The 23,828-nt window shown below is 38.6% G+C and overlaps 1 protein-coding gene across 3 annotated transcripts; it reads right to left on the bottom strand.

Moving 5' to 3' along the window:
- Positions 1–4,801: 4,801 nt before the first annotated feature.
- Positions 4,802–9,474, bottom strand: LOC120087619 (eukaryotic translation initiation factor 4G-like). 3 transcript variants are annotated; one of them, XM_039044453.2, is made up of 7 exons: positions 9,302–9,474; positions 8,941–9,179; positions 8,653–8,780; positions 8,226–8,375; positions 8,028–8,089; positions 7,848–7,901; positions 4,802–7,507 (listed from the first exon to the last, which is right to left on the bottom strand). In XM_039044453.2, the coding sequence occupies exons 2-7, from the start codon at positions 9,096–9,098 to the stop codon at positions 5,111–5,113; spliced, it is 2,949 nt and encodes a 982-aa protein (XP_038900381.2). In that variant the 5' UTR covers positions 9,099–9,179; positions 9,302–9,474; the 3' UTR covers positions 4,802–5,110. The 3 variants fall into 3 exon arrangements, with proteins under 3 accessions (XP_038900381.2, XP_038900391.2, XP_038900399.2); XM_039044463.2 differs by having other exon boundaries at positions 9,311–9,471; XM_039044471.2 differs by having other exon boundaries at positions 9,285–9,441.
- Between the last annotated feature and the right edge of the window lie 14,354 nt (positions 9,475–23,828).

The following is a 23,828-nucleotide window of genomic DNA, read 5'->3' as shown; positions in this document are numbered from 1 at the left end:
ATCCTTTAGGGGGACACTCCCAGGGTGCCTCAAGGCCGAGGATAGATCTCACGGTGTGAACTTTTTGGCGAGAAACGTGTAGAGGTAAAATGAAGTATCATATACCTCAATTACCTCCCACTGAATGTTCTACCTAGGGTTTCATTAACTTAGTAAATCCGGCTACCGATTTTAACTAAGCGGTTGTTTAATTTGCTAAAAAACAACACTTGTTTTTTATGATTAAACAAGTTTGATTCAAGTCTTATTAAACACTTTAATAGACTTTCATTAAATTTTCATGCATGTAACAAATCTATCTAATTCACCTTTCTTGGTAGGTTCCCAAGTAGGGGTGCAATGTTTCCATCGACTTAAGTACCCCAACCTAGCTAGAACCAGCCTTAGCCAAAAGGTCCCTTATAGTAGATTTGATACATATTTAAACTTTTATAGTTAATTTAATCCAATTAAACCGAATTAAAAGATTAAACTTAGGTATCTAATCTTATTATAATCTGATCTTAGGTCTACCTCAATAAAATTTTAAAACTCTTTTAAAACATGATTAAAGCTTAAGTTTACATGCAACTCTTTCTTATTGATTTTAATTCTAATTTCATTAATTATAACTCTTATAAAAAATGAAACAACTAAAACCAACCACATTGCTAATCTAGACATTCACAAGGCATTTATAACTTTTATAAATAAACCTAAGTGTCATGCTCATGCAATGTTCATTCATTACTAATATATAACTTTTATATAACAAGTAATGAACTAAGCATACATGCTAACATACATCCTTATATTACAACAGTGTCGATCCATCCGGTGTTTCATGTGTCGCAGCTCAAAAGTGGTTGGACAACCAGAAGGGAAATTGTCTATAGATCCTTTAATCGATGAAAATCACACTTGGCTGCCTGAACCAGAAGTTGTATTGAGCTCTGGCTTGGACCGTCACAGCGGGGACATGAAGTTTTAATGAAGTGGAAGGGCTTGCCGGAGCATGAGGCAACTTGGGAGGTATTCGATGATTTCCATAATTTTACCTTGAGGACAAGGTAGAGGTGGAGGGGGGAGGTAATGATAGAGCTCCAATTATACTACAATATCAAAAAAGAAAGAATAAAGAAGATAAAGGGAATTTAGTGGTTGAGTCGATTAGGGAGGTTGGGGACCGCAACTAAATTACTTTCAATTATGTTGGGAGAAGTTGGGTGTTTAAAAGAAGAAAGAAACTGAAAGAAAAGGCATGGAAGTTTGAATATCTGGAGTGAGGAAGGTGAGCTCTCGAGGGTGGGAGTTCGGGAACGTCTATCGTGTAGAATTAACCGAAGTGTGCCGCTCATCACCTACTTCTTCTACTAAGAGATCGAGTAGCAGAGCCCAACAATTGTATAGTATTTTGTAAGCGATCGTGTAATATTTTTTAAGCGATTGTGTAGTATTTTGTAAGTGATCGCGTAGTGTTTTGTAAGCGATTATCTAGCATTAGTCAGCAATTGTGTAGAGTCTATAAGCGATCATATAGAGTTTTTAAACAAAGTTTAGAGTCTGGTAAGCGATCGAGTAACAACAATAAACGATCGTCTAGTTGTTGTTTGACTCTCATCGTTTAATGAAGAACAAGTATATCGTTTAGCTGTTATATTGAGCGATTGTGTCAACCCGTTAAATCAATAAAGTTATTTTAAAGATCAGTGCCCTAATAGAGAGTTGGGAATTATTTTCTTAATCTTCTTCTTCTTCACGATAAGTAGAACATACAGAAGGTCTCTGTATTTTTTTCAATTTCCATTTTATTCTTTAGAAAATAAATTTCCTCTTCTCACAAATTTTCTCCCTCTTCCCAAAAGAACACAGAGCCCACACCTCCGGTGATTCTCATACCCTGTAGAGAATACAGAAGGTTCAAATTGTGGTGGTGTCCATGTTGAGAAATATTTTTGTACGATTTGATCATGATTGTTCGTGACCATTTGGAGAGGAGGAATTTAGTGAAAAATGTTTTGGCTTCAAGGGTAAGCATTTTTTTAACCCTTCTTTTGCATGCCGTAACGTTTTTGTTTTGATGCATAATTTATGTACTGTGTATTTTGATTCTGTAAAAAAAAAAAATTGGGACCGATCTCCGCTTTCGATGTGGACCTTAGTGTTCCTTCTATTAGGGTTGATGCCTTAAATCTAGTAGGGTCCTGTAATTTGTAAACACTTCTAGGAACAAACATTTTTGTGATTTATAACATATGATATTTTATTCACTTCAGTCTATGAAATATGAGATATTTTAGTTGCATTAACTACAAATCAATAAAGTAAGATCCATGGTTATCGTTGTAACTTCAACATGTATATGGAGACATACAAGTGGATCGTGTTTTAAGTGATAACCTAAATGGTCTGTAGTATATGGATAACGAGGGATAACTTGTAACACCCTGCATTTTTTTTAGTAATAATGTAATTTCAGTAATTTTTAGTATTGAAGGCATTTTTGGAATTTTGGACTTCAAGTGTAATTGCGAAAATTTAATTGTTAACGTAAAATTATTTAATTTGAAAATTAATAACAGGAATTAATTTCATTTTGGGAAGGAAAGAAATTTATTAGTACAAAGTGGAATAAGGAAAAGAATAAAACATAGTTTATTTTTATTTCCTTTTTAGTTTATTATTATTATTATTATTATTATTATTATTATTATAAACCCCCTCCCCCCTTTGATTTTTATTTCTGCTGCTCGTAGCCTGACCAGATCGCTAGTCGTCGTCCTCCTTCGTCCAGATCCAAGCTGTCGTCCTCCTCCGTCCAAACCGCCGAAGCCGAGTCGCGAGTCTTTCTATCGCCGCTCGCTGCGCCGCCACCGGCTGCTTCCACGTTGATCAAGTGCTGCTAGCCCTGTTTGTTGCCGAAATCCGCATGCATCACTTGACTTTTTTTTTTTAGTAAGGGATTGATTAATTTTGGGCAAGATTTTGGTTGGTCTTCTAGGGTTTGATTACCCATTTGGTTTTGGGTTAAAATTTGTTATCTCTGTATTTGAAATTTAGATCCAAGATTGGAGTACTTCGGAGTGTGCAACGTGCTATTCAACGGATTCGAGTTCATTCGGAAAGTATTTTGGTATGCGTTGTGATCCTTCTTGTTGATTGTTGGGCACCTATTTTGGTAAGAGTTCATTCGACATGTATGTCATAGAACCATATTGTGATAATTATGATGTTGAGACTATGATAATGATTTTACTAATTAGTTATGCACACTAGAGATTGTGTTTCCTTCGGGATTCACCAGATTATGTTCCCTTCGAGATTCACCAGATTGTGTTTCCTTCAGGATTCACCAGATATTGTGTTTCCTTCGGGATTCACCAGATTGTGTTTCCTTTGGGATTCACCAGACATTATGTTTCCTTCGTGATTCACCAGAGGTAGTGGGTATACTTAATTACAGTAGGATAGAAACTAGTTTTGCATGTATGTATGTATCCTATAAGGACCAGAGAAGTTTATAGTTCCACTAGAGGTAGGCATCTAGAGGACATAGATGCCTAACCTGACCCTAGTAGTGGGGTTACTTACCGAGTATTTTATACTCATTCTTTCTCATATTGTTGTTTCAGGTAAAGGTAGAGATGCACCAGCGATGGACAAGTGGAATTCATGATCGAGCCACTGAGACTAGTTTTATGCTTCCGTTCATGAGACTTAGATTTCCTTTCACGTTTTGCTTAATTTTCAGTTTTGATATTTGAAACCTACCATTAAGAATTGTTTACAGGCTTATTTATTAACATTTATGATTTATGGGTACCCTATTGTTGTTTTTTAATATTTGCATTTAATAAAGGACTTTTGAACTTACCTTATTTATTTAGCATTTATTTCATCATTTCACTAGGATGACCATAAGTAACATGATCTTAATCCTGAGTGAGTTGTGAACTCCTGCCTATAAATGTGGTCCTTTGATTTGCATGGGTGAGAGTGGCCAGATTGCCGACTCAACAAGCCTACCACTTTGGGGATTCATCTGATTGGGTAGCTGGAAACTCAGCTACACAAGATGAAATTCACTCCTTCCCCAAAGCAGGGGTAAGAGATAAGGGCTGATTTCGGGACTTGAACAATGTGGTGCCACACTTTTTCTTGGCCCGAGAAGGGTTTAGTCATAGTGGGACTATGATCTATTATTCATTAGAGGAATCAGTGGTATTTAAGGAGTTAGATGTAACTATAGGGACAAAACGGTAATTTTGCCTAGCTGTACTTACGAGCAATTTTTGAAGGGTTATTGTACTGTTGATTGGTTATATCCAATGGACACAGAAATATATCTGTAATGCGAAGAATGTAGCTGTCAGTCTTTAGTAGAGTGCCCGACAGTTAACAGATGGTGGATAATGTGATTAAAGAGTTTAGTCAGTTATTCAATTACCGTTGGAGCTTCAAGCTATAGGCCCATAAGGTCCTCTTGGTGGCTCAATGGATTCAAGTTAAGAATCAGTTTTTGGGTTAATTTGAAATGTTCAAATTAACAAGAGGGAATTTGATCATATATGATATAATTGATATGATGTATTTGATACATTATTATTTGATTGGAGGAGTTAATATAAATATGATTGATATTAAATGTCATAAAATAGAAAAAGAACTATGGTTTATATGTTACATGTGATGCAATATAAAAACTACAGTTTATAAATATAATATAATAAGTTAGTTATTGTATTTATTTATAATTTATTAATTATATGATAATTGATATTTCTTTTTTCAATAACCGACCTTAGTGGGTGGTTATACACGATTTTATGGAAAATTGAGCTAAAAGAAATTTGATTTCAAAATCTCAATGAACGACACACGATTGATCAGATTCACTATCGAGTGACTACATGATTACTATCGAGTTTAATATACAATAGTACTTTATACTAAACGATCGAGCGTCAAGTCTATGCGATCGACCTTCATCTTCTACACGATTGCATCATGTTTAGCTAAAAGATCCCTTTCTGTGTTTTGTCTCTCAAAGGGGTCTGTGACCCAAAGAGAAATCATGGGGGAATGGGATTCAAGCGAATTCAAGTCCTTGATGCACAGGGTAACTTCCTTCTCATCTCCCCTGTTGCCATTTATTCTTTCTCAAATCAATTGCATCCTTCAACATGAACCTAAACCTAGATGACAGCTTCATGCTATTAGATAATTTAGTCATCATCTCAAAATATGAATTCATATACTCCTTTGCTTTGGGGTGATCTATCATCTCTCCTGTGGTACTCATCAATGTGCACAATGCTTCAATATTTTCCTCATCGGGATTTTGATATTCACCCAACAATTCCTTGATGCATTCATGCATAACTCTCTCTGCTATCATCTTTTTCTTGTAAAGCTCCCCAATTAATCTGATGTTGCCAAGCATTCTTTTGCGGGCCTTTATTCTATTCACTTCTCGTTCCCGCCCTTTCTCAAATTCCTCTTGGCACATGTTTAAAAGCAACCTCTTAAAAGTAATCTTCTCATTACCTTCGCTAAAATCAGGTAACTGACCAGCCAAATGGAGACAAAAATTGGCATACATTTCACAGAAACTAGGCTCCATCAAAGCTTTGTCATGGATCTGATAGGTGACACCATACAGTGACATCAAACTATCAATATTAACTAATTTCACTTGTTCAAAGAGTTTTTCAAAATTTTGTGGAGTTAGCTTGTTTAGTATATCCTTGAACTGCCTTTGTTTGATCAATTCCTTGGGAACCACTTCACCCACCTCATATTTCTTCTCAGCTCTGTGCATCGCCTGTGATGGAGTTCGAGAAGAAATTATACCTTTCACCTGAAAACTAGCATCTCTTTGCCACCTATCAGTATTTGAGCCATTCCTTTGGATCCTTTCCTGAGAACCAATGTGTGCCCATCGGGACTTTACAGCACTAATGGTAGCACCTTGGGTTGGCCAAGTGCTATCCAAGTGTGAATGCCGCCCTGAAGCAAGTAGTCTATCATCAACAGTAATAGCACGATGGTCTAGTCGAGACCGTCCGCTTGGCTTATCCATTTTTCCAAGGTTAGCAAGTGAATTACTATTAACAGAACAAGAGCCATGGTTAATACTCACTAAAGCCTTCATGTTGGGAGTAATTTCAAACCCATCCGGACGGTCCATGAACTTGACAAATTTCAGGGGGGAATCTCTATAGTACCTTTTTGCCAGATCTCCACTCCCATCCTCGAGGTGCAGTGCTACTTTTTCATTGGCCTTGTCCTCAAAACCACCCTCGTATTTCAATGTATCAGTAGAAATATCAACTGCATCTTCCCAATCATCTAGCTCGAGTTTACTATGAACATCCTTCTTGTTCAAGATAGCCTCTTCCTTAATGGAACCAACAGAGTCGTGTTTCATATTTATGCTCTTATTGGAGCTTTCTGCAGATATAACAGTCTCTTTCTTCTCTTGATGTTCTTCATATGCCATATAAAGGTCGGAAGTAGTCCTAGCAGCATCTGCCTTCCGAAGAATTTCCTTCCTCTTCTTCTTCGACCTATTCCTCATCTTATTTGTCTCCATATCCTCAATAAAGGGTCTAAAATTAGGGTCATATTGACCACATGTATACTCTGTTCTACCTCCTTCCTGCTTCATCTCTGTGAGCTCAGACGTTTCAACAAGAGCAGATTGCAGATCAGCTCGGCACACTACAGTATCATTGATATTGTTACTATCACTTTGACAAGAAGATACAATAATAGGTAAAGTCTTACATCCATGAGTTATGGAGTTGGAAAGAACATTATTACTGTCAACTTCTGCATGCGAAATTATAGGTCCATCCCATTCTTCCAGTGTTTTTGACTTTGAATTGCCATTACTAGTTGTCGTTGGCTTCATACAAGATAGCAGTTTACTTTGTTTTATGCCATATTGAGAATCGGGCAATCTTCCCGCTCCTACTTTTTTTGTTCCAACGAGCTCATGCTTTGCTTGCTCAAATTGCAAAGAGGATTCCAGCTTAGTATAACAATTGGGATCTGCAACCTCAATCTGATGCGGGAGTTGAATCAGTCCTTTCTTGCCTGATACTTTGTTATCAGCCTTAATTGAGATGGACTTAGATAGGCTTTCTTTAGAACATGAGTGGACGACCTGCGTCAAAGGCCCAGGAAGAGACTGCATTGCCACATGCTTTGTAGACTTCTCATCATGAACTTGGATTACTTTCACATTAGGTGAATTGGCAATAGGATGCACAAAGCTCATACGCTTGCTATCAGCAAGGGAAACAGAAGTTCCGTAAGTAACAAATGATACATGGGAAGGCTTCTGAATCTGGTTTAAGGGTGCTCTTGACAAGACTTGGATCTTCCTTTTGGTCACTGGCTCTGGATTGAACGTTCCAATATTTGGTTGATCACAGAGACTGGGATCATTTTTGGCAATTGGTTGTCTGGGTACTGGCAGCACTGACCCTGAAGGTACAGATTTAAACACATGGCATTGTGCCTGGCAGGTAAGAACAGCTGATAAGAATAAACCAACCCAGTTGCCAAGAAAAAGAAACAGTAACCATAATTAGCAATATGAATAAATCATTTCAATAACTGAGCATGTGCAGAAACTTTAAAACTCGATCTTAGGCCAGTTATACCGAACAACCATCCAAATGAAGTAGAGATGACCATGGTACATACATGCCAACAGATTTAGACTGTTGCTAAGCTCAAGATTTATGAAAGCCAGAATCAAACTCTAAAAAACATATATTTGATGAGTGCCAGAGCTATCGGCCACCAGTAACCCATATATCAGGACAGTAGCAGTCGTTGAAAAGACGCATTCTAACCTGGTTTAATATCTGTTCTTGCAGATTTGAAGGAGCTGAACTGGTCCTAGGAATCTGAAATACCAAAGTGTCAATCCTCACAACAGATATAATCATATAATTTATTACCAGCAATTTCATTGAAGACTTAGTCATATATACCATTGACGTTACTAAATAATCATAGAATGGATAGAATACCTGGAAACCAGGACTTAAGGATCCAAATTGAAGTGGAAATGTTAAATGCTGTTCTCCCATGTCTAGAACATGAAAATAACTATGATTAGCATCCCAACCAAAAAAAATGTACCATTGAACAAACCAAAATAAATCTCACCACACACCACCACATGCCAAAACACTTCTCTGCTGTAAATGTGACCCTAATCAGCTTACCTTTAAAGGGGGTGGTGTCGGAAGTTTTTGATGTAGGCTTAGAAGATGCATTATCTTGAACAGTGCTGCTCTTGGATTCTGAAAGTGCATCAGAAGTTTTTGAGGCCGTTTGAGAAGTTGCATTTTTTTCAACAACCCAGCTTTGGGATCCTGCTAGCAGAGCAGTGTATTAAACTCATATATTGCAAAACATCACACAAAAATGTACAAAAGAAAAACATTTAAATGAAAAGGCCTTGAGTTAACTGTTAACAATAACAAGATCACAAGGAAAGAGAAACACTGATCAAAAGATAACATTTACTTTATAATATAACCAGATGCTGATCCCTGACGTGATATAAACTACTTAGAAAGCAATTTAATGGCTTCCTTGAAAACGATATATGAAACTTTTTCTTTCTGTTTTTTCTAAATGAATCCATACCATTCTGTTGCGACTGCACATGAGAACCGGTTTGTCCTCCGCGAGGGGTCGTAGAAACGGTAGACTGTGCAAAGGATGCACCAGCCCTAGTTTTCCGTGCTGGTTGCACATCGTTGGACTGCTTAAAACTAAACCGAAAACCGAAAGGGAAAGAAGAAGAAACAAAAAGAAATACTGAATTAGAACTAAAAACAATGTACGAAATCAAACAATCCCTCTAGAAAACCACAGAATTCATACAGAAGATATTCCTAACACAATCCCGGGGGGGGGACACAAGGCCATTACCTGTGGTTGGAGACGATCGGCGGCGCATACCTGCGCGAATCCCGTGGCTTAGAATGAAGTCCACAAGTGATTTTCTGTTGACTGAAGCTCGACGATCGCCCAGATTCCTTAAACTGAGGATCCTCATTCTTATCATGCGTTGATTGATTGAAAGACATATATACCAATCCCTTACTTCCCAATTTATGAGTATATATTCAAGAATTCTGCACGGAAATTACCTCCAGTTCTTTTTCCTCCTGCAATCATTCCAACACAGCCCAAAAAACCATCAATCGTCATACAAAGTCGCGAATAACCACAATGAATGGAAGAAAATGCAACATTTAAGGAATGAGAAATACATAAACGGAAAATATACGATTAATACACGGAGAAGAGAAGAGACTGTGGCGAAGAATCTTCAGGAAACGGCCGTGATAGTGAAAGTGAAGGTCAAGCTTTTGCCGAGAAAACAGGAGAAATCAAGGTGACAGAAACAACGGAGGCTTATAGAGAGAGGAGTGTAGAGTGAGAAATGCGACAATAAAATCCGAGTTTTTTTTTTTTTTTTATTTTTATTTTTATTTTTAAGGATGGTCTCATTTGGGAGGCCAAATGAAAAATTAATGGAAAGTGGCTTATGCTTATGATTTTATCGATTCGTCCTTGAGATGCATTCCTCGCGCTTGTTAATGTGAATTTACTCGATCCTCGATTGCTCATCACACGTTTTTTGATGCACGGTCACTCGATACCCAGCTTCATGATTACTTAATACGGCTGCAATCGACACATGTATACTTGATCACATCAACGTCATATTCGATGCTCGACTATCATCAAGTAACATTCTTCTCGTTTTTTGTATTTTGGCATCATTCACTCAAAACTCGACTATCTCTGCATCATGTTCCTCGATATGCGCTTGTATGTTGCTCGATACTCGACCGACACGGTTTTCATTTCTGTTTTCATATCTTGCATGTTTGGTTGGATTTCGAGTTTTTTTCATTCCATTTTTCAAATTTTTGTTATTTCGGACTGCTTGGAGTTTAGGGTTTGAGTTGAATAATGCATGAAGGTGGAAAATCAAACTGAATGCTCGATAATCAACCATCTAGTCACTTATAATGTAGTGAGTAAGGGACACCATGTAGCATGTATCGGGTATCAAGAAATCGAGTATCATCGAGGAACGTGCATCGTGTATCGAGTATTGAACGTAATTCTTATTTTTTCCTATTTTTGGTTATTTTGTGCAGTATGGCTAGACAATTCAAGATTCCTCCCCATGATCGTTTCCCAGGCCAAACAACTAGCCTATCCTCTCACATTGAGATGATTAACAATTCATGTTTCCTCTCGATGATCGTTTCCCAATACATCAAAGAGAAAGATCTGCGAAAATTCCTCACGCCCCTATGCTTTACTCTTCTTTTATGCGGCCTATATGATGCAAAACCCGACCTTTCACTAGTCCTTGGAAGTTGAGTCGTATCAATATAGGCACCTACAAGGGAATACACTCGACTGTGGGATATTCAGTCTCAACTACTTTGAGTACTTGGTGACCTGGTCGAGTATGGAGAGCTTACGACAAGATAAGATGCATAATTTCAGGTTGCAATACGGTGTCGAGTTATGGGCAGATCAATTTTTTTATTAGGGCAAATCAATTTTTCCATGTAAATTTTCACATTATTTTAACATTATTTATGTGAATTTTTATACCATCTATTTGTATTTTGACATTATTTGTAAATCTGACATTATTTTATTTTTATTAGGCTTTCCATGTGAACTTTGACATTATTTGTAAATCTATACCATCTATATAATCACCAATTTTTTTAGAATTGTCGAGTATTGTGTAACATGCACTGAGTATATAGTAATCAACCATCTATATAGTCAATGTTTATCAAGTATTGTCGAGTATCGTGTAACAAGTATATCTTAACAAGTATCGACTATCGAGTATTTATTAGAACGTCTCTACATTACACCAAGTATATAATATATGTAAATCAACCATCTATCTAGTCAATGTTTATCGAGTATTGTCGAGTACCGTACAGAGCACCAAAGGATTAATCAAATGCCTTCAAACGGGCTATGAATTCAAAATAATCTAGTATAAAGTAATCAAGCATCGAGTATGACGTTGATATGATTGAGTGAACAATCTACATTATAATACAGAGTTTTTTAGGGTCCCCCTATGTTCTTACCCGTTTGTTGAGTTTGGACGTGCCAAGTGGTTCGTTGCACTTTTATCAGTTATGTCCCGGTTGGCCACATCGTCACATTTCTTTAATGTGACATATTCTTCAGCAGACGATATCCTATTTACCCTTCGTCTACCAACCTATACCACTCTTTTCGGTGGGAGTATTTTTACCTCGGTATACCCTGGTGACCTTTTCCATTCTGATACATGACCGAGCAGGTTTATTGATTATGCATATGCTAGTACTAGGGAATCAACACTATACAATCGGCTATATAGAGTAAATGGATTAATATTGTGCTCTCTAACTGCAGGAATAGCGTGCAAACACGAAATCTCCAAACACTGAAATTGCTTGCAACTACATTCTCGAGTGTCAAGGCTGACTATACCATCTAATCCATCGTCCTTGACATGAAATATATAACAATCAATAGGATTTACTTGGCATCCCTTAGCTTTTTCACACTTTAAACCCATTATTTCCTCCATATAGATTAAGTGTGTCGATGTACTATTAGACCACATTGTTTGCCACTCATGAAACCAATCTTGAAGTAGACCTCTTATGTATTCTAGCAATGAAGTTATTGATAACACTCTTGCTTCTTTGGTAGCATTGAAGCATTCAACACCATTACTAGTCATGTTATCATATCGGTTCCCAGGCTGGTAACACCGTGCCCACCGCTGAATACCAGCATCCTCTAAATATCTAGCAAGGGAACCATTTTTGTAGGTCACTATTTGGACCCAATGACGCTTGAACTCTGATTCTCGATATGCTCTATAAGCATCATGAAACAATTTTCTAACGGTCTCGTCTTTGAAGTATTTCTCCACGTTCCTTTTCAAATGGAAGGTACAAAGTCTGTGGTAAGAATTGGGGAATATGATATCAACGACATTAGCTATACTCTCCACGGTCTGAGACGAATAAGAGATTAGGGCATTCTCCAATTGCTATTTTAAGGTTCGTCATGAACCACTTTAGGGCTCGATCATTCTCACTATCAACAATTGAATATGCTAGTGGGTACAATTGGTTATTTATTACTGTCCATTGCAACACCAACTATCATTGTTCCCTTATACTTACCCTTTAAATGATGGCCATCTACAATGATCATGGGTCGATAACTCTTAACACCTCTTAGACTCGCACCTAGCGCCATGAACACGTATTTGAAATATTTTGATTTTTCAAGCTCAATCTCAAATACAGTTCTAGGATTTTCTATCTTTAAAGCCTCACCATATGCATGCAAGATAACATATGATTCTTTTGGCGTCCTCCTTGCAAGAGCAAAAGCAGTTTCTCTCGCACACCAGGCCTTGTCATAACTAAAATTGACATCGTATTGTTGTTGCATATCCTTAATAATATGGTGCGGTTTGTCCCCTCGACCAAAGTCGAACTTGTCCTTGATTAGGTGACCATAACGAATGTGTTGGCTTGCTTGTGGTCATGATTCAATACTTCAATCGAGCATGTGTGATTGGGCGTGTATTTTGTGATCTTAAAAATATCACATTTGTCCATTTTAATTGCTCGAACAACCCACTTACAAGTCTTGTGAAAACACCGAACACTATACAATTTTTTGTTTGGATTTTTAACCCACAGCTCAAAGTTGTTCTTAATGGCCAACATTGCTAACCTCATCTTCACATCACTCTTGCCGAAGAAAATTTGACCTTCTTCAACTGTATCCACCAACCTTATAAATGACTGTGGTTGCATAATCAAGTCCCCCCTTAGGGCATTACTACTAGATGGTAAATAGGTCGGATTTTGACAAGGCACACTCCCAACAAAATGGCCAAAATCATTTGACAGAATCAGAGTTGGTTGTTCTTCATTCACGACAGAAGGACCACTCCTTAAAAAGACCTGGGTTGACTGTTCTTCATTCATAACAGAACGATTTTTCCCTAAAACAACTAGGGTTGTCTGTTCTTCATTCCTAACCTCTTCCTCCTCTATCATTGTATTCTCATTTACACATGTCCCAACATCTTCTATTATCACATTTGGATGCAATACGTTTGCTATATTAACATAAATGTTGTCGTTTTCCAGTCAGACACCCAATGGACAAACATCATGCTCATTTACATCACCTTCACAAATGGGTTGGTCTACTCTCTCTGGGTAATCAAATGTTGCCCTGCGATGAATTTATTCGATTTCCTCAAGACTTACAAATACCTGCAGTCTAGTACAGTCATACTCTGAGAGGAGAAATTTAATATCAGCATCGTCCATTAAGCACACTGGAGGAGAATCAATATCCATCTTATATTTCACCCTCATTATAATCTTGAACTCTGTCGAACTAACTTGCATGATATCATATACAAGATTTACCAGCTCATTGTACGTCAATGTGCATGGAACTAGCAAACCTTTCAAACGGCCTCCAGTATAGCATTCTTCTGTGCCGTCCCATATACCACCATAACGTAAGAATATATACTTATCCATCCTTCAAGAAAAAACAAGATAGAAAGTGAGCATTTAGGAAAATAGGTAACTGTTAAACACTCGTTATACTCGCTACTCGTTACTCAATACTTAGTATTCTCAACTCGATGCTTATTGTTTCATAGCTCTCTCCCCTAGAGATGTCCAATTTTCCCATGGGGACGGGGTCTCGCCCTGAATGGGGCAGAGATTTCCCGATTAGGCGAGGAATGGAGGAGGGAGTGGGGAAAAAATATTCCCCGTAAGCTAAACGGGGACAGGGATGGGGAATGCATTTCCCGTCCCCGCCCCCGTCCTAGCCCCGTTCCCCGTCCCCGCCTTGATTAGCTTCTACATATTTATTTAGTATAGTTATCTAATGTTATGTTATTATTATTATTATATAAATATTACATTTAAATTTCAAATTTGATTATTTATTACGAAAGATAATGAATATATTTAAATTGAATATTTAAATTTAGATTATAGATGTGAATAATTTGATTTATATTTATTTCTTTTTACTAAAAAAAATTAATTAGTTTTTTTAGGCCAAAATTTGAGTAATTTATCTTTAAATTCAAATTTTCATGTAAAAGTAACCATAATAACCAATTTAGTGATAAATTTAATTATTTAATTTCAATTTGCTCATATTAGTGATTTAAATTAATTGACTTTTTACAAAAAAAGATAACGGGAAAAAATTCCCCGCAGGGAATCCCCACCCCGATCCCTGTGGGAAATTTCACGGGGATGGGGATGGGGATGGGGAATCGCATCCCCGACCCCGCCCCGCCCCATGGACATCTCTACTCTCCCCTCCTCGTTCCACTAGGAGCTACTTGTATCATTACACATTCACAAACTCACACTCACTCGTTCTCTTTACTATGTTTGTATGTCTCGCATATCATCGAAAAAGGAAAAAAAAAGTAGAAAAAAGCACATTTACTTACTTGAGGTGTGAGACAATATAGTGAAATGATCTCAATGCCTTTATAACTTGATCTTCGTCAAGACAAACAGGTTTTGTAAAGGGAAAATGATCCCAATTTTCTCTTTTGTGTTTCTGTTATGTTTGTTCTTAGTTAATAAGAAATTACTTCACATTTCAAGAAATCGATTTGAAATTCACCATGTATATGGTCAGAAAATTTTTCAATTTGTGTATGTTCATACATGAGCATTAACTATAGAGCAGGTTCCGTATCGATTGACTTGGTTAATTCAAAATAATTGAGTATAAAGTAATCGAGCATCGAGTATGACGTTAATATAAACGAGTATACATGTGTCAATTGCAGCTGTATCGAGTGACCATGAAGTTGGGTATCAAGTGATCATGCATCGAGGAACGTGTGATGAACCATCGTGGATCGAGTAAATTCATATTGGCAGGTGCGAGGGTGAATTAGTAAAATCACATGCTTATAACGTAAGCAAAAGGCCACTTTCCATTACTTTCTCTACAGGAGGCCATTTTTTATTTAGGCCACCCAAATGAGGCCATTGATGCATGGAAAATGGAGTAAATAAATATGTGTTCATTGTTCATTCTCCATGCGTCGCTGGTCATGCGTTGGACTGAGGGATATGCAATATGCGTTTGATGACCATGCGTTCCTGCCATAAGTTTTCTTACTTACTCGCCAAGTATAACGAGAACACAAGTTTCTCGGGGTGATCCGAGGTCGAACTCAGGGACTTGTAGCTAAATGTTATGAAGTAATGTGTTGCTGCGAAGAATAAAAGAATATTGAAGTTTAAGGGCTATGCGCTACTCCTACTCCTAACTAAGCAGATTAAGCAATGGAAGTATGACTATGAGAGTTAGAGACACGACAACTGTTGACGCGTAATAAGATGCATGGGAAAATAGATAAAATGGCAGGGATGACTTCACCGTATCAATAAGCTTGATCGCAAGGGTAACCCCAGCCAGCGTATAACATCCCACACCTTTTTATTTATTATTAATAATGTAAAACTTTTCCCTTTTCAGTAATTGTCCTTAGTTGAAGGGCATGTTTAGAATTCTGAATTTAAAGTATAAATGCGAGGATTTAAGTGTTGTCGTGGAAATTATTCAATTTTCAAATTCAATTTGAAAAGTTTTGAAAAGTTATGGCAGGAATTAATTATTTTTGGAAAAAGGAAAGGGATTAAATAGTATAAAGTGGGTTAAGGAAAGGATTTAATTAGAGATATACTATTTTCCTTTTATTATTATTATTATTAGTTTTTTAAAAAAAAAAATAAAAAGGGCACCCCGTCTCCCTCATAACCATCTCGCCCGAGCGCTGCCCCTCACAGCTGCCTCGCTCGAACGCCGCTTAGATTGGACGCTGAACGTTCGCCGCCACCCTCCTCAGCCCGTCGTCTAGACGCCACCGGTCCGACCCTAGCCACTTGCCGCCGAGGTTTTGCCCTAGCCGACCACCCTTCATCGCGTTTCACTGTCATTGCTGCCCAGTCGACGCCCCACCATTCATTGAGGCCCGACTGCGTGCGAACCCCCCGACGGTCGTCGCTTCCAAATGCATCAGCAATCATTCTAGCATTTTACTACCCGCGTCGTCGTTCAGATCTGCTCCGTACTGTTCTAGTTCGCCTTTCCAACCGTTGACCGTCAGTATAGCAGCTGCTAACTGTCGGGTTCATCCTCTTCTACCGCCATTCCGTGGGGTTTTCGTCAGAAGTTTGGAATATGGGGTAAGATCTAAGATTTGTGTGTTTTCTTGAATGGGTTTGGTCACCCATTGAGTTTTGGTCTAATTTTAGTTATACTAATTATGTTGTGAAGCTTAGATTGAACTTTCGAGGTGTTGGGAACCACTGCCTAGTACGATTAGAGTTGGCTTTAGGGAATTTTGGGTTATGAATAGATTGGAATCTCCGTGCTAAGCTTGGAACAGATTTCTGGATCAGTACATCGTTTGGGTAAATTGTTTTGTGGCATATGAGGTATTTTCGTATTTGGAATTTAGTCTTGATTGTCGAACTTAATTTTTTTTAAAAAAATTTTTGATTCAGGGTGTGATTCAAGAATTTTACTAAGTTAAAGGAGGGTGTAGATTACTTTTTGTTAGATTTAATTTCGAGGTAAGTAATCTTATCACTGGAACTGCCCATGGGCCAGGCTCTAGTTGTATGCTAGCATAATAAGTGTATGTTATGGTAAATGTTAGCATGTTGATTGATAGTATGATTTGAATCAAAGTATGTTCTGGCACAAATTCTGATTTGTTTACATACACACCTAAGTGTTTGATCGTTAGTATGTGATAGTATGTGTTTTCATATGTCGATGTCTGATTTGCTGGCGTTGAGGCATACTTGTATGTTGTGGATTTATAATATAAGTTATACATGGATGATGTATGATATGTTGTTAAGAATTATGGGTATGTGAAGCAGCCATGGTATTAAGGATTTTATGTATGTTTTAGAATCGTACAATGTTGAATCTTAGCACGTCAAGACTGTGTGAATATCCTCATTGATTAGTTAGATGCTCACCAGTTTGTATTTCCTTCGGGATTCACCAGTTTGTGTTTCCTTCGGGAATTCACCAGTTTGGTTTCCTTCGGGATCCACCATTTTTGTGTTTCCTTTGGAAATTCACCAGTTTTGTGTTTCTTTCGGGATTCACCAGTTTTGTGGGCATACTTAACTACAATAGGATAGGACTCAGTCTCTTATATGTTACATGTATTTATGTGCCATATGTGGGTATCTAGAGGACATAGATGTCTAGCCTGACCCCAGTGGTGGGGTTACTTACTGAGTATTTTATACTCATTCTTTCTTATGTTGATGTTTCAGGTAAGGGTAGAGATGCACCAGCAATGGCGCAGCGGAATTCATGATTGAGCCACTGGGACTAGTTTTTTTTTTTTACGCTTCCGCATCATGAGATTTAGAGTTCTTTTCATGTTTCCCTTAATGTTTAGTTTTGATGTTTGAAACTTATTATTAAGAATTTTTTTCCATATGTATTTATTAACCTTTATGATTTATGGGTACCATATTATTGTTTTTAACAATTGCATTTAATAAGTGTCTTTTGAACTTCTCTTGTTTTTAATTTGCATTTATTTCAAATGACTGAGCGTTTTTTTAAATTCTTTACATGCATTTATTTTAGTAACGGCCTTACCTAGGTCCTAGGGGGTCGAGTCGTTACAGTTGGTATCAAAGCCCATGTTTTGGGTTCTATAAACTGACTTACTATGTAAGTCTAGATAGTCCCTGTGGCCAGTAACGAATTCCTTGTCATCTCCAGGTACGTTCTACTAATGAAAATTTTCATGTGTATATGAGGACAGTGATGTAGTATTTCTCCAGGTACGTTCTACTAATGAAAATTTTCATGATGTCTGAGAGAGGCCTAGAAATAGTTAGTTAACGTACGAATTTATGACAGGACATGGCACCTAAACATAGAACAAGGAAAACAGTTAAAGAAGAAATACAAGCAGAGAGAGAGGGGAGTAATCAAACTGCTCCAGTGGCGCCAATTCCACCACACAGAGAGAAGCCCGAATTAGTGAAGTTGTTGCAACTGCTCTGATGGGGAAGCTGCAGGAACTAATCCGTAGCACGATGGCAGGACAGCCTGCCCAGACTCAGGCTCAGAAGGAACCGATGCCACCCGAGCCGTTACGATAAACCCGTCCGCAGGACAAGGACACAAAGAGCCTGTCTCTCGAGGCCAAACATTTAAGGGATTTTCGGAAGTATGACCCTCGCCCCTTTGATGGATCGTTAGGAGACCCCACCAAGGCAGAACTGTGGTTGTCATCCATTGAGACAATTTTCCGTTTTATGAGGTGCCCGGAAGAGCACAAACTGCAATGCGAAGTCTTCATGCTGACTGGTAACGCGACAATCTGGTGGCGTTCGACAGAAAAGATGAACGATATTGGAGGTGACCTCACAACCTGGGAACAGTTCAAGGAACGTTTTTATGAGAAGTACTTTTCGGCCAACACCCGATATAATAAGCAGGTAGAATTTTTAAACCTGAAGCAAGGCGTTATGTCAATGGAGGAGTACGAGCAAGAATTCGATAAGGTGTCTCAGTTTACTCCTGAGCTAGTGGCCACTGAGGTAGCAAGGACCGAGAGATTTATCCAGGGCCTGAGAAGCGGGTTGCGAGGGATGGTGCATGCCTTAGATCTCAAGACGTATGTCGCGGCACTGCGAGCCACTATGAGGATTGATGCAAACTCCCGGGGGGAGAGGAATACAGGAGGTCACTCGGGATTGGGACCTCCGCAGGGCAGAAAAGGAAGGCTGAGCATAGGACTTTTGAACATCAGCAGAGGGGTCAGAACACAGTGCATGCTCCACGTTAGGGGGGACAACAGAGTAACCAGGCTGGGAATGGTAGGGAGGATAGACCGATATGCACCACTTGCGGTAAGCAACACTGGGGACATTGTTTAGCCGGCTCTGGGAATTGTTTCCGATATGGCCAGAAGGAACATATGGCAGATAGATGCCCAAGGAAGAATGTGCCTGAGCATAGGAGCCAACCCCTAGGATCGTTCCAGGGAGGCCTGAACCGCTAGCAACAGCAGGGAAAGGTATTTTCTACCACTCGGCGTGAGGCCGAGAAGTCAGGCACCGTGGTGACAGGTACACTTCTCATTTTGGGACACCATGCTCTTGTTTTATTTGACTCTGGTTCTTTGTACTCGTTTATATTTGCTTTATTTATAAGACACGCCATGTTAGACTCACAATCGTTGCCATTTTCATTGTCTATTTCCACTCCATCGAGAGAAATCATGTTAGCTACAGAAAAGATAAAGGCATGTCAGGTAGAGATAGCCAACCGCGCATTAGATGTAACCCTGATAATTTTAGATATACGCGATTTTGATGTTATATTAAGCATGGATTGGTTAGCTGCTAACCATGCCAACATAGATTGCTCTCATAAGGAGGTTATCTTTAAGCCTACTATAGGAGCCAATTTTAAGTTTAGAGGGGTTGGGACCGTAGTCCTACCCAAGGTGATATCCGCATTGAAGGCCAGTAGGCTATTCGACCAAGGAGCCTGGGGCTTTATGGCCAATGTGGTAGACACCAGAGAGAATGAAGTTACCTTGACTTCGGAGCCAGTAGTGAGGGATTTTCCAGATGTGTTTCCAGAAGACTTTCCCGGATTGCCCCTGCAGCGAGAGATAGATTTTGCCATTGTATTGGAGCCAGGCACAACCCTTATTTCGAGGGCCCCGTACAGGATGGCCCCGGCAGAGTTGAAGGAACTGAAGGTCCAATTGCAGGAGTTGTTGGACAAGGGTTTCATTCGCCCTAGCGTGTCACCATAGGGTGCACCCGTTTTATTTGTGAAAAAGAAGGATGGATCGTTACGTCTGTGCATTGACTACAGAGAGTTGAACAAGGTGACTGTCAAGAATAAATATCCCCTTCCCAGGATCGATGATTTGTTTGACCAGTTACAGGGAGCTACAGTATTCTCTAAGATTGACCTCCGGTCAGGGTACCACCAGCTGAGGATAAAGAACAGTGACATACCCAAGACAACCTTTCGTTCGAGGTATGGACATTATGAGTTCATAGTGATGTCATTCAGCCTAACGAATGCACCAGCAATGTTCATGGATCTAATGAATAGGGTGTTCAAGGAATTCCTCGACACCTTCATGATTGTTTTTATTTATGATATTTTGATTTATTCCAAGACAGAGGCCGAGCATGGGGAGCATTTGCGGAAAGTTTTAGAGACATTAAGGGCCAATAAGCTATATGTTAAGTTTTCTAAATGTGAATTTTGGTTGAAGCAGGTGTCCTTTCTAGGGCATGTGGTATCCAAGGAAGGTGTCTCGGTGGATCCTGCAAAGGTGGAGGCAGTTACGAGTTGGGCTCGTCCAACCATGGTCAATTAGGTGCGCAACTTCCTGGGGTTAACAGGCTACTACAGATGGTTTGTGAAGGATTTCTCTTGCATAGCAGCCCCATTAACTCAGTTGACCCGGAAGGGGGCAACATTTGTTTGGAATGAGGCTTGAGAGAGCAGTTTCCAAGACCTCAAGCAGAGGCTGGTTTCAGCCCCAGTTCTCATAGTACCGGACGGATCAGGTGGTTTCGTCATTTTCAGTGATGCATCCAAGAAAGGGTTGGGATGCATATTGATGCAGCAGGGTAGAGTAGTTGCTTACGCTTCACGTCAACTGAAGAAGCACGAATAGAATTATCCCATGCATGACTTAGAGTTAGTAGCGGTGGTTTTTGCTCTCAAGATCTGGAGAGATTACTTGTATGTTGTGGATTTATGATATAAGTTATACATGGATGATGTATAATATGTTGTTAAGAATTATGGGTATGTGAAGCAGCCATGGTATTAAGGATTTTATGTATGTTTTAGAATCGTACAATGTTGAATCTTAGCACGTTAAGACTGTGTGAATATCCTCATTGATTACTTAGATGCTCACCAGTTTGTGTTTCCTTTGGGATTCACCAGTTTGTGTTTCCTTCGGGAATTCACCAGTTTTGTGTTTCCTTCGGGATTCACAAGTTTTGTGGGCATACTTAACTACAGTAGGATAAGACTCAGTCTCTTATATGTTACATGTATTCATGTGCCATATGTGGGTATCTAGAGGACATAGATGCCCAGCCTGACCTCAGTGGTGGGGTTACTTACTGAGTATTTTATACTCATTCTTTCTTATGTTGATGTTTCAGGTAAGGGTAGAGATGCACCAGCGATGGCGCAGCGGAATTCATGATTGAGCCACTGGGACTAGTTTTTTTTTTTTTACGCTTCCGCATGATGAGATTTAGAGTTCTTTTCATGTTTCCCTTAATGTTTAGTTTTGATGTTTGAAACTTATTATCAATAATTGTTTTCCATTTGTATTTATTAACCTTTATGATTTATGGGTACCCTATTATTATTTTTAACAATTGCATTTAATAAGTGTCTTTTGAACTTCTCTTGTTTTTAATTTGCATTTATTTCAAATGACTGAGCGTCGTTTTAAATTCTTTGCATGCATTTATTTTAGTAACGACCTTACCTAGGTCCTAGGGGTCAGGTCGTTACACAGCGCAAGCTATGTGATTATGCTATACACACTTGACGAAGATGCATGCGATGCATATACGATAGTGTCGATGGGACTTATGTCTAAGTCTCTATTCTTGCTCACGTGCTCCCATACATAAACAAGGTGACCGCATACCACCGTATCCTACTTCTGGACACAAGTGATGTGACCGCATACTTTCATATCCTATCTATAGGGTGTATACGCTGTGTAATAGCAAACAGAACTTATTCCTAAGCTTCTATTCTTGCTTATGCGTTCCAATCTGACTCTTTCAAGCCTAGATTTGGTTTTTAGTCTACTCTCCCAAGTATGCCCAAATGATAAATTATGGGTTCATAAGACAAGGTAATTACATCAAGCTTGGTTGACATAAGATTATTCCTATCTCTAGGAACACTGCTTACTTTTCTTAATGCGTTCTACTATTTACCCTCAAAGGCAGTTAGTCGCCGCTGATCAGCTCATAGACAAGTGTTGATAGAGCCTCACACTACGTAAATAAGATTTTCTCACAATACCCGCGCAATGCACACTTCTCAGTGGTTTGCTACATGCTTCATATGTCTATGCCGCATGATTAAGTATGCGATACTCTAGCAATCTTACTTAGTCGTTGCAATGAAAGTAAAGAAAGATAAGAAGAGGTAAATGAAGGTGGACTCGAAGGAAGTAGAGAAATGCATTGATCACAAAATGTGTTAATCTCTTAAGCCACAATGTAATAAAATACAGAGATAGAAGAGATATGAAGGGCCAGATGGGCAATGTTTTGCTTCCATTAGATGTGTGTCAAGGCTGCCGGTGGTGTCATGGATGGGCGGTGGAGTAGTCTCTCTCGAGATCTATCTCCGGCGAAGCTCCGGTCGTCACTCGGAATGGTAGAAGGAATGAAGAACTCTTAAGAATATCTTCTCATACTTTTGTTTGGATCACAAGGATCTACCCTAAGGCAGAATCTCGGATGATTTCAAGTTGTGCTCTGAGGCTTCTATTTATAGAGCTCGATCACCGACAACATTAATGGTCCTTCTCTAAATTTTTGTCGCTAACGACGTGATGGACCTGCTCTGACTCTCTGCTACTAACGACGTGGTAGGTGAAATGTCAACATCATCTTTTGATACTCCCAAGGTATGCGTTCATGCTTGGTTCCGAAGTATCATCGCATTCCACCACCCTTGCGTTCATCCCTCTATTATGGTTATTACTCTGTAGCCACAATCTCTATGCGATGGACACATGCGGTTAATGGCCGCAACATCCATGCGTCGAACATATGCGATCGCCTCTGCGATGGTGAGATTTATCGCATGCGATCGATTCATGTGTTAACTACAAAAATAGACAATTGGACACAGAATAATGCATAATAGTGGGTTAGCCGAGATTTTCATTGCAGATCGACGCAAGCTCACTTTCTCATGAATTCTTAGTATAATCACCACATATTTTACTTAACAGCCCTTATAATTCTAAATAAAAGGTCTACAATAATGTACATTTCTGCCCGTCATCAGCCATCCATACAGAAAACCCAAAAAATCAAGGGGCAAGCATGATATACGGAAAAACCGAGCTGACGTCAAAGTATGAGAGAGATTGGTAAAAATTTCAAATTTATAAATTTTAAAAATAAGGAACAACACCGACTGATCGATCAATTTTTACTCTTCGACGATTGAGGTCGGTTTGAATATTTATTAAATCGACAATAGTCAATTCGAGAGTGATTTGGTAGAAAGTCGACTCTGACCAACTGATGCCCACTCCTGATACAACCTTCTTCAGGTGATTCAAAAGGATTTTCAATTTGCCAATGTTATTATATTTATTTTAGGGCAAAAAATGGTTAGATTGTAAATTTTGTATCAATGTTAATGTTTTGAAAATTTTAGAGACAGTCTGAAAATAAAAATTTGAAAACAAATGATTAAATGAAAATAGAGTTGTATTTCATGTTTTCATATATGTGTTTGGTAGCCAAATACAAAAATTGAATTCTAATTTAAACAATTACAAACTTGTTGTAATTTCTATTAAATATTAGTTGGCAATAAACTATTATTAATTTATTTATGAACATGGTTTTACGTTAAAAAAATGTATAATT

The sequence above is a fragment of the Benincasa hispida genome, chromosome 1 (assembly GCF_027475165.1).
Source record: "Benincasa hispida cultivar pf3 chromosome 1, pf3_genome.v1.1, whole genome shotgun sequence".
Taxonomy (NCBI): Eukaryota; Viridiplantae; Streptophyta; class Magnoliopsida; order Cucurbitales; family Cucurbitaceae; genus Benincasa; species Benincasa hispida.
The sequence above is the reverse complement of the archived record's forward strand: the minus strand, read 5'-3'. Positions and strand labels throughout refer to the sequence as shown.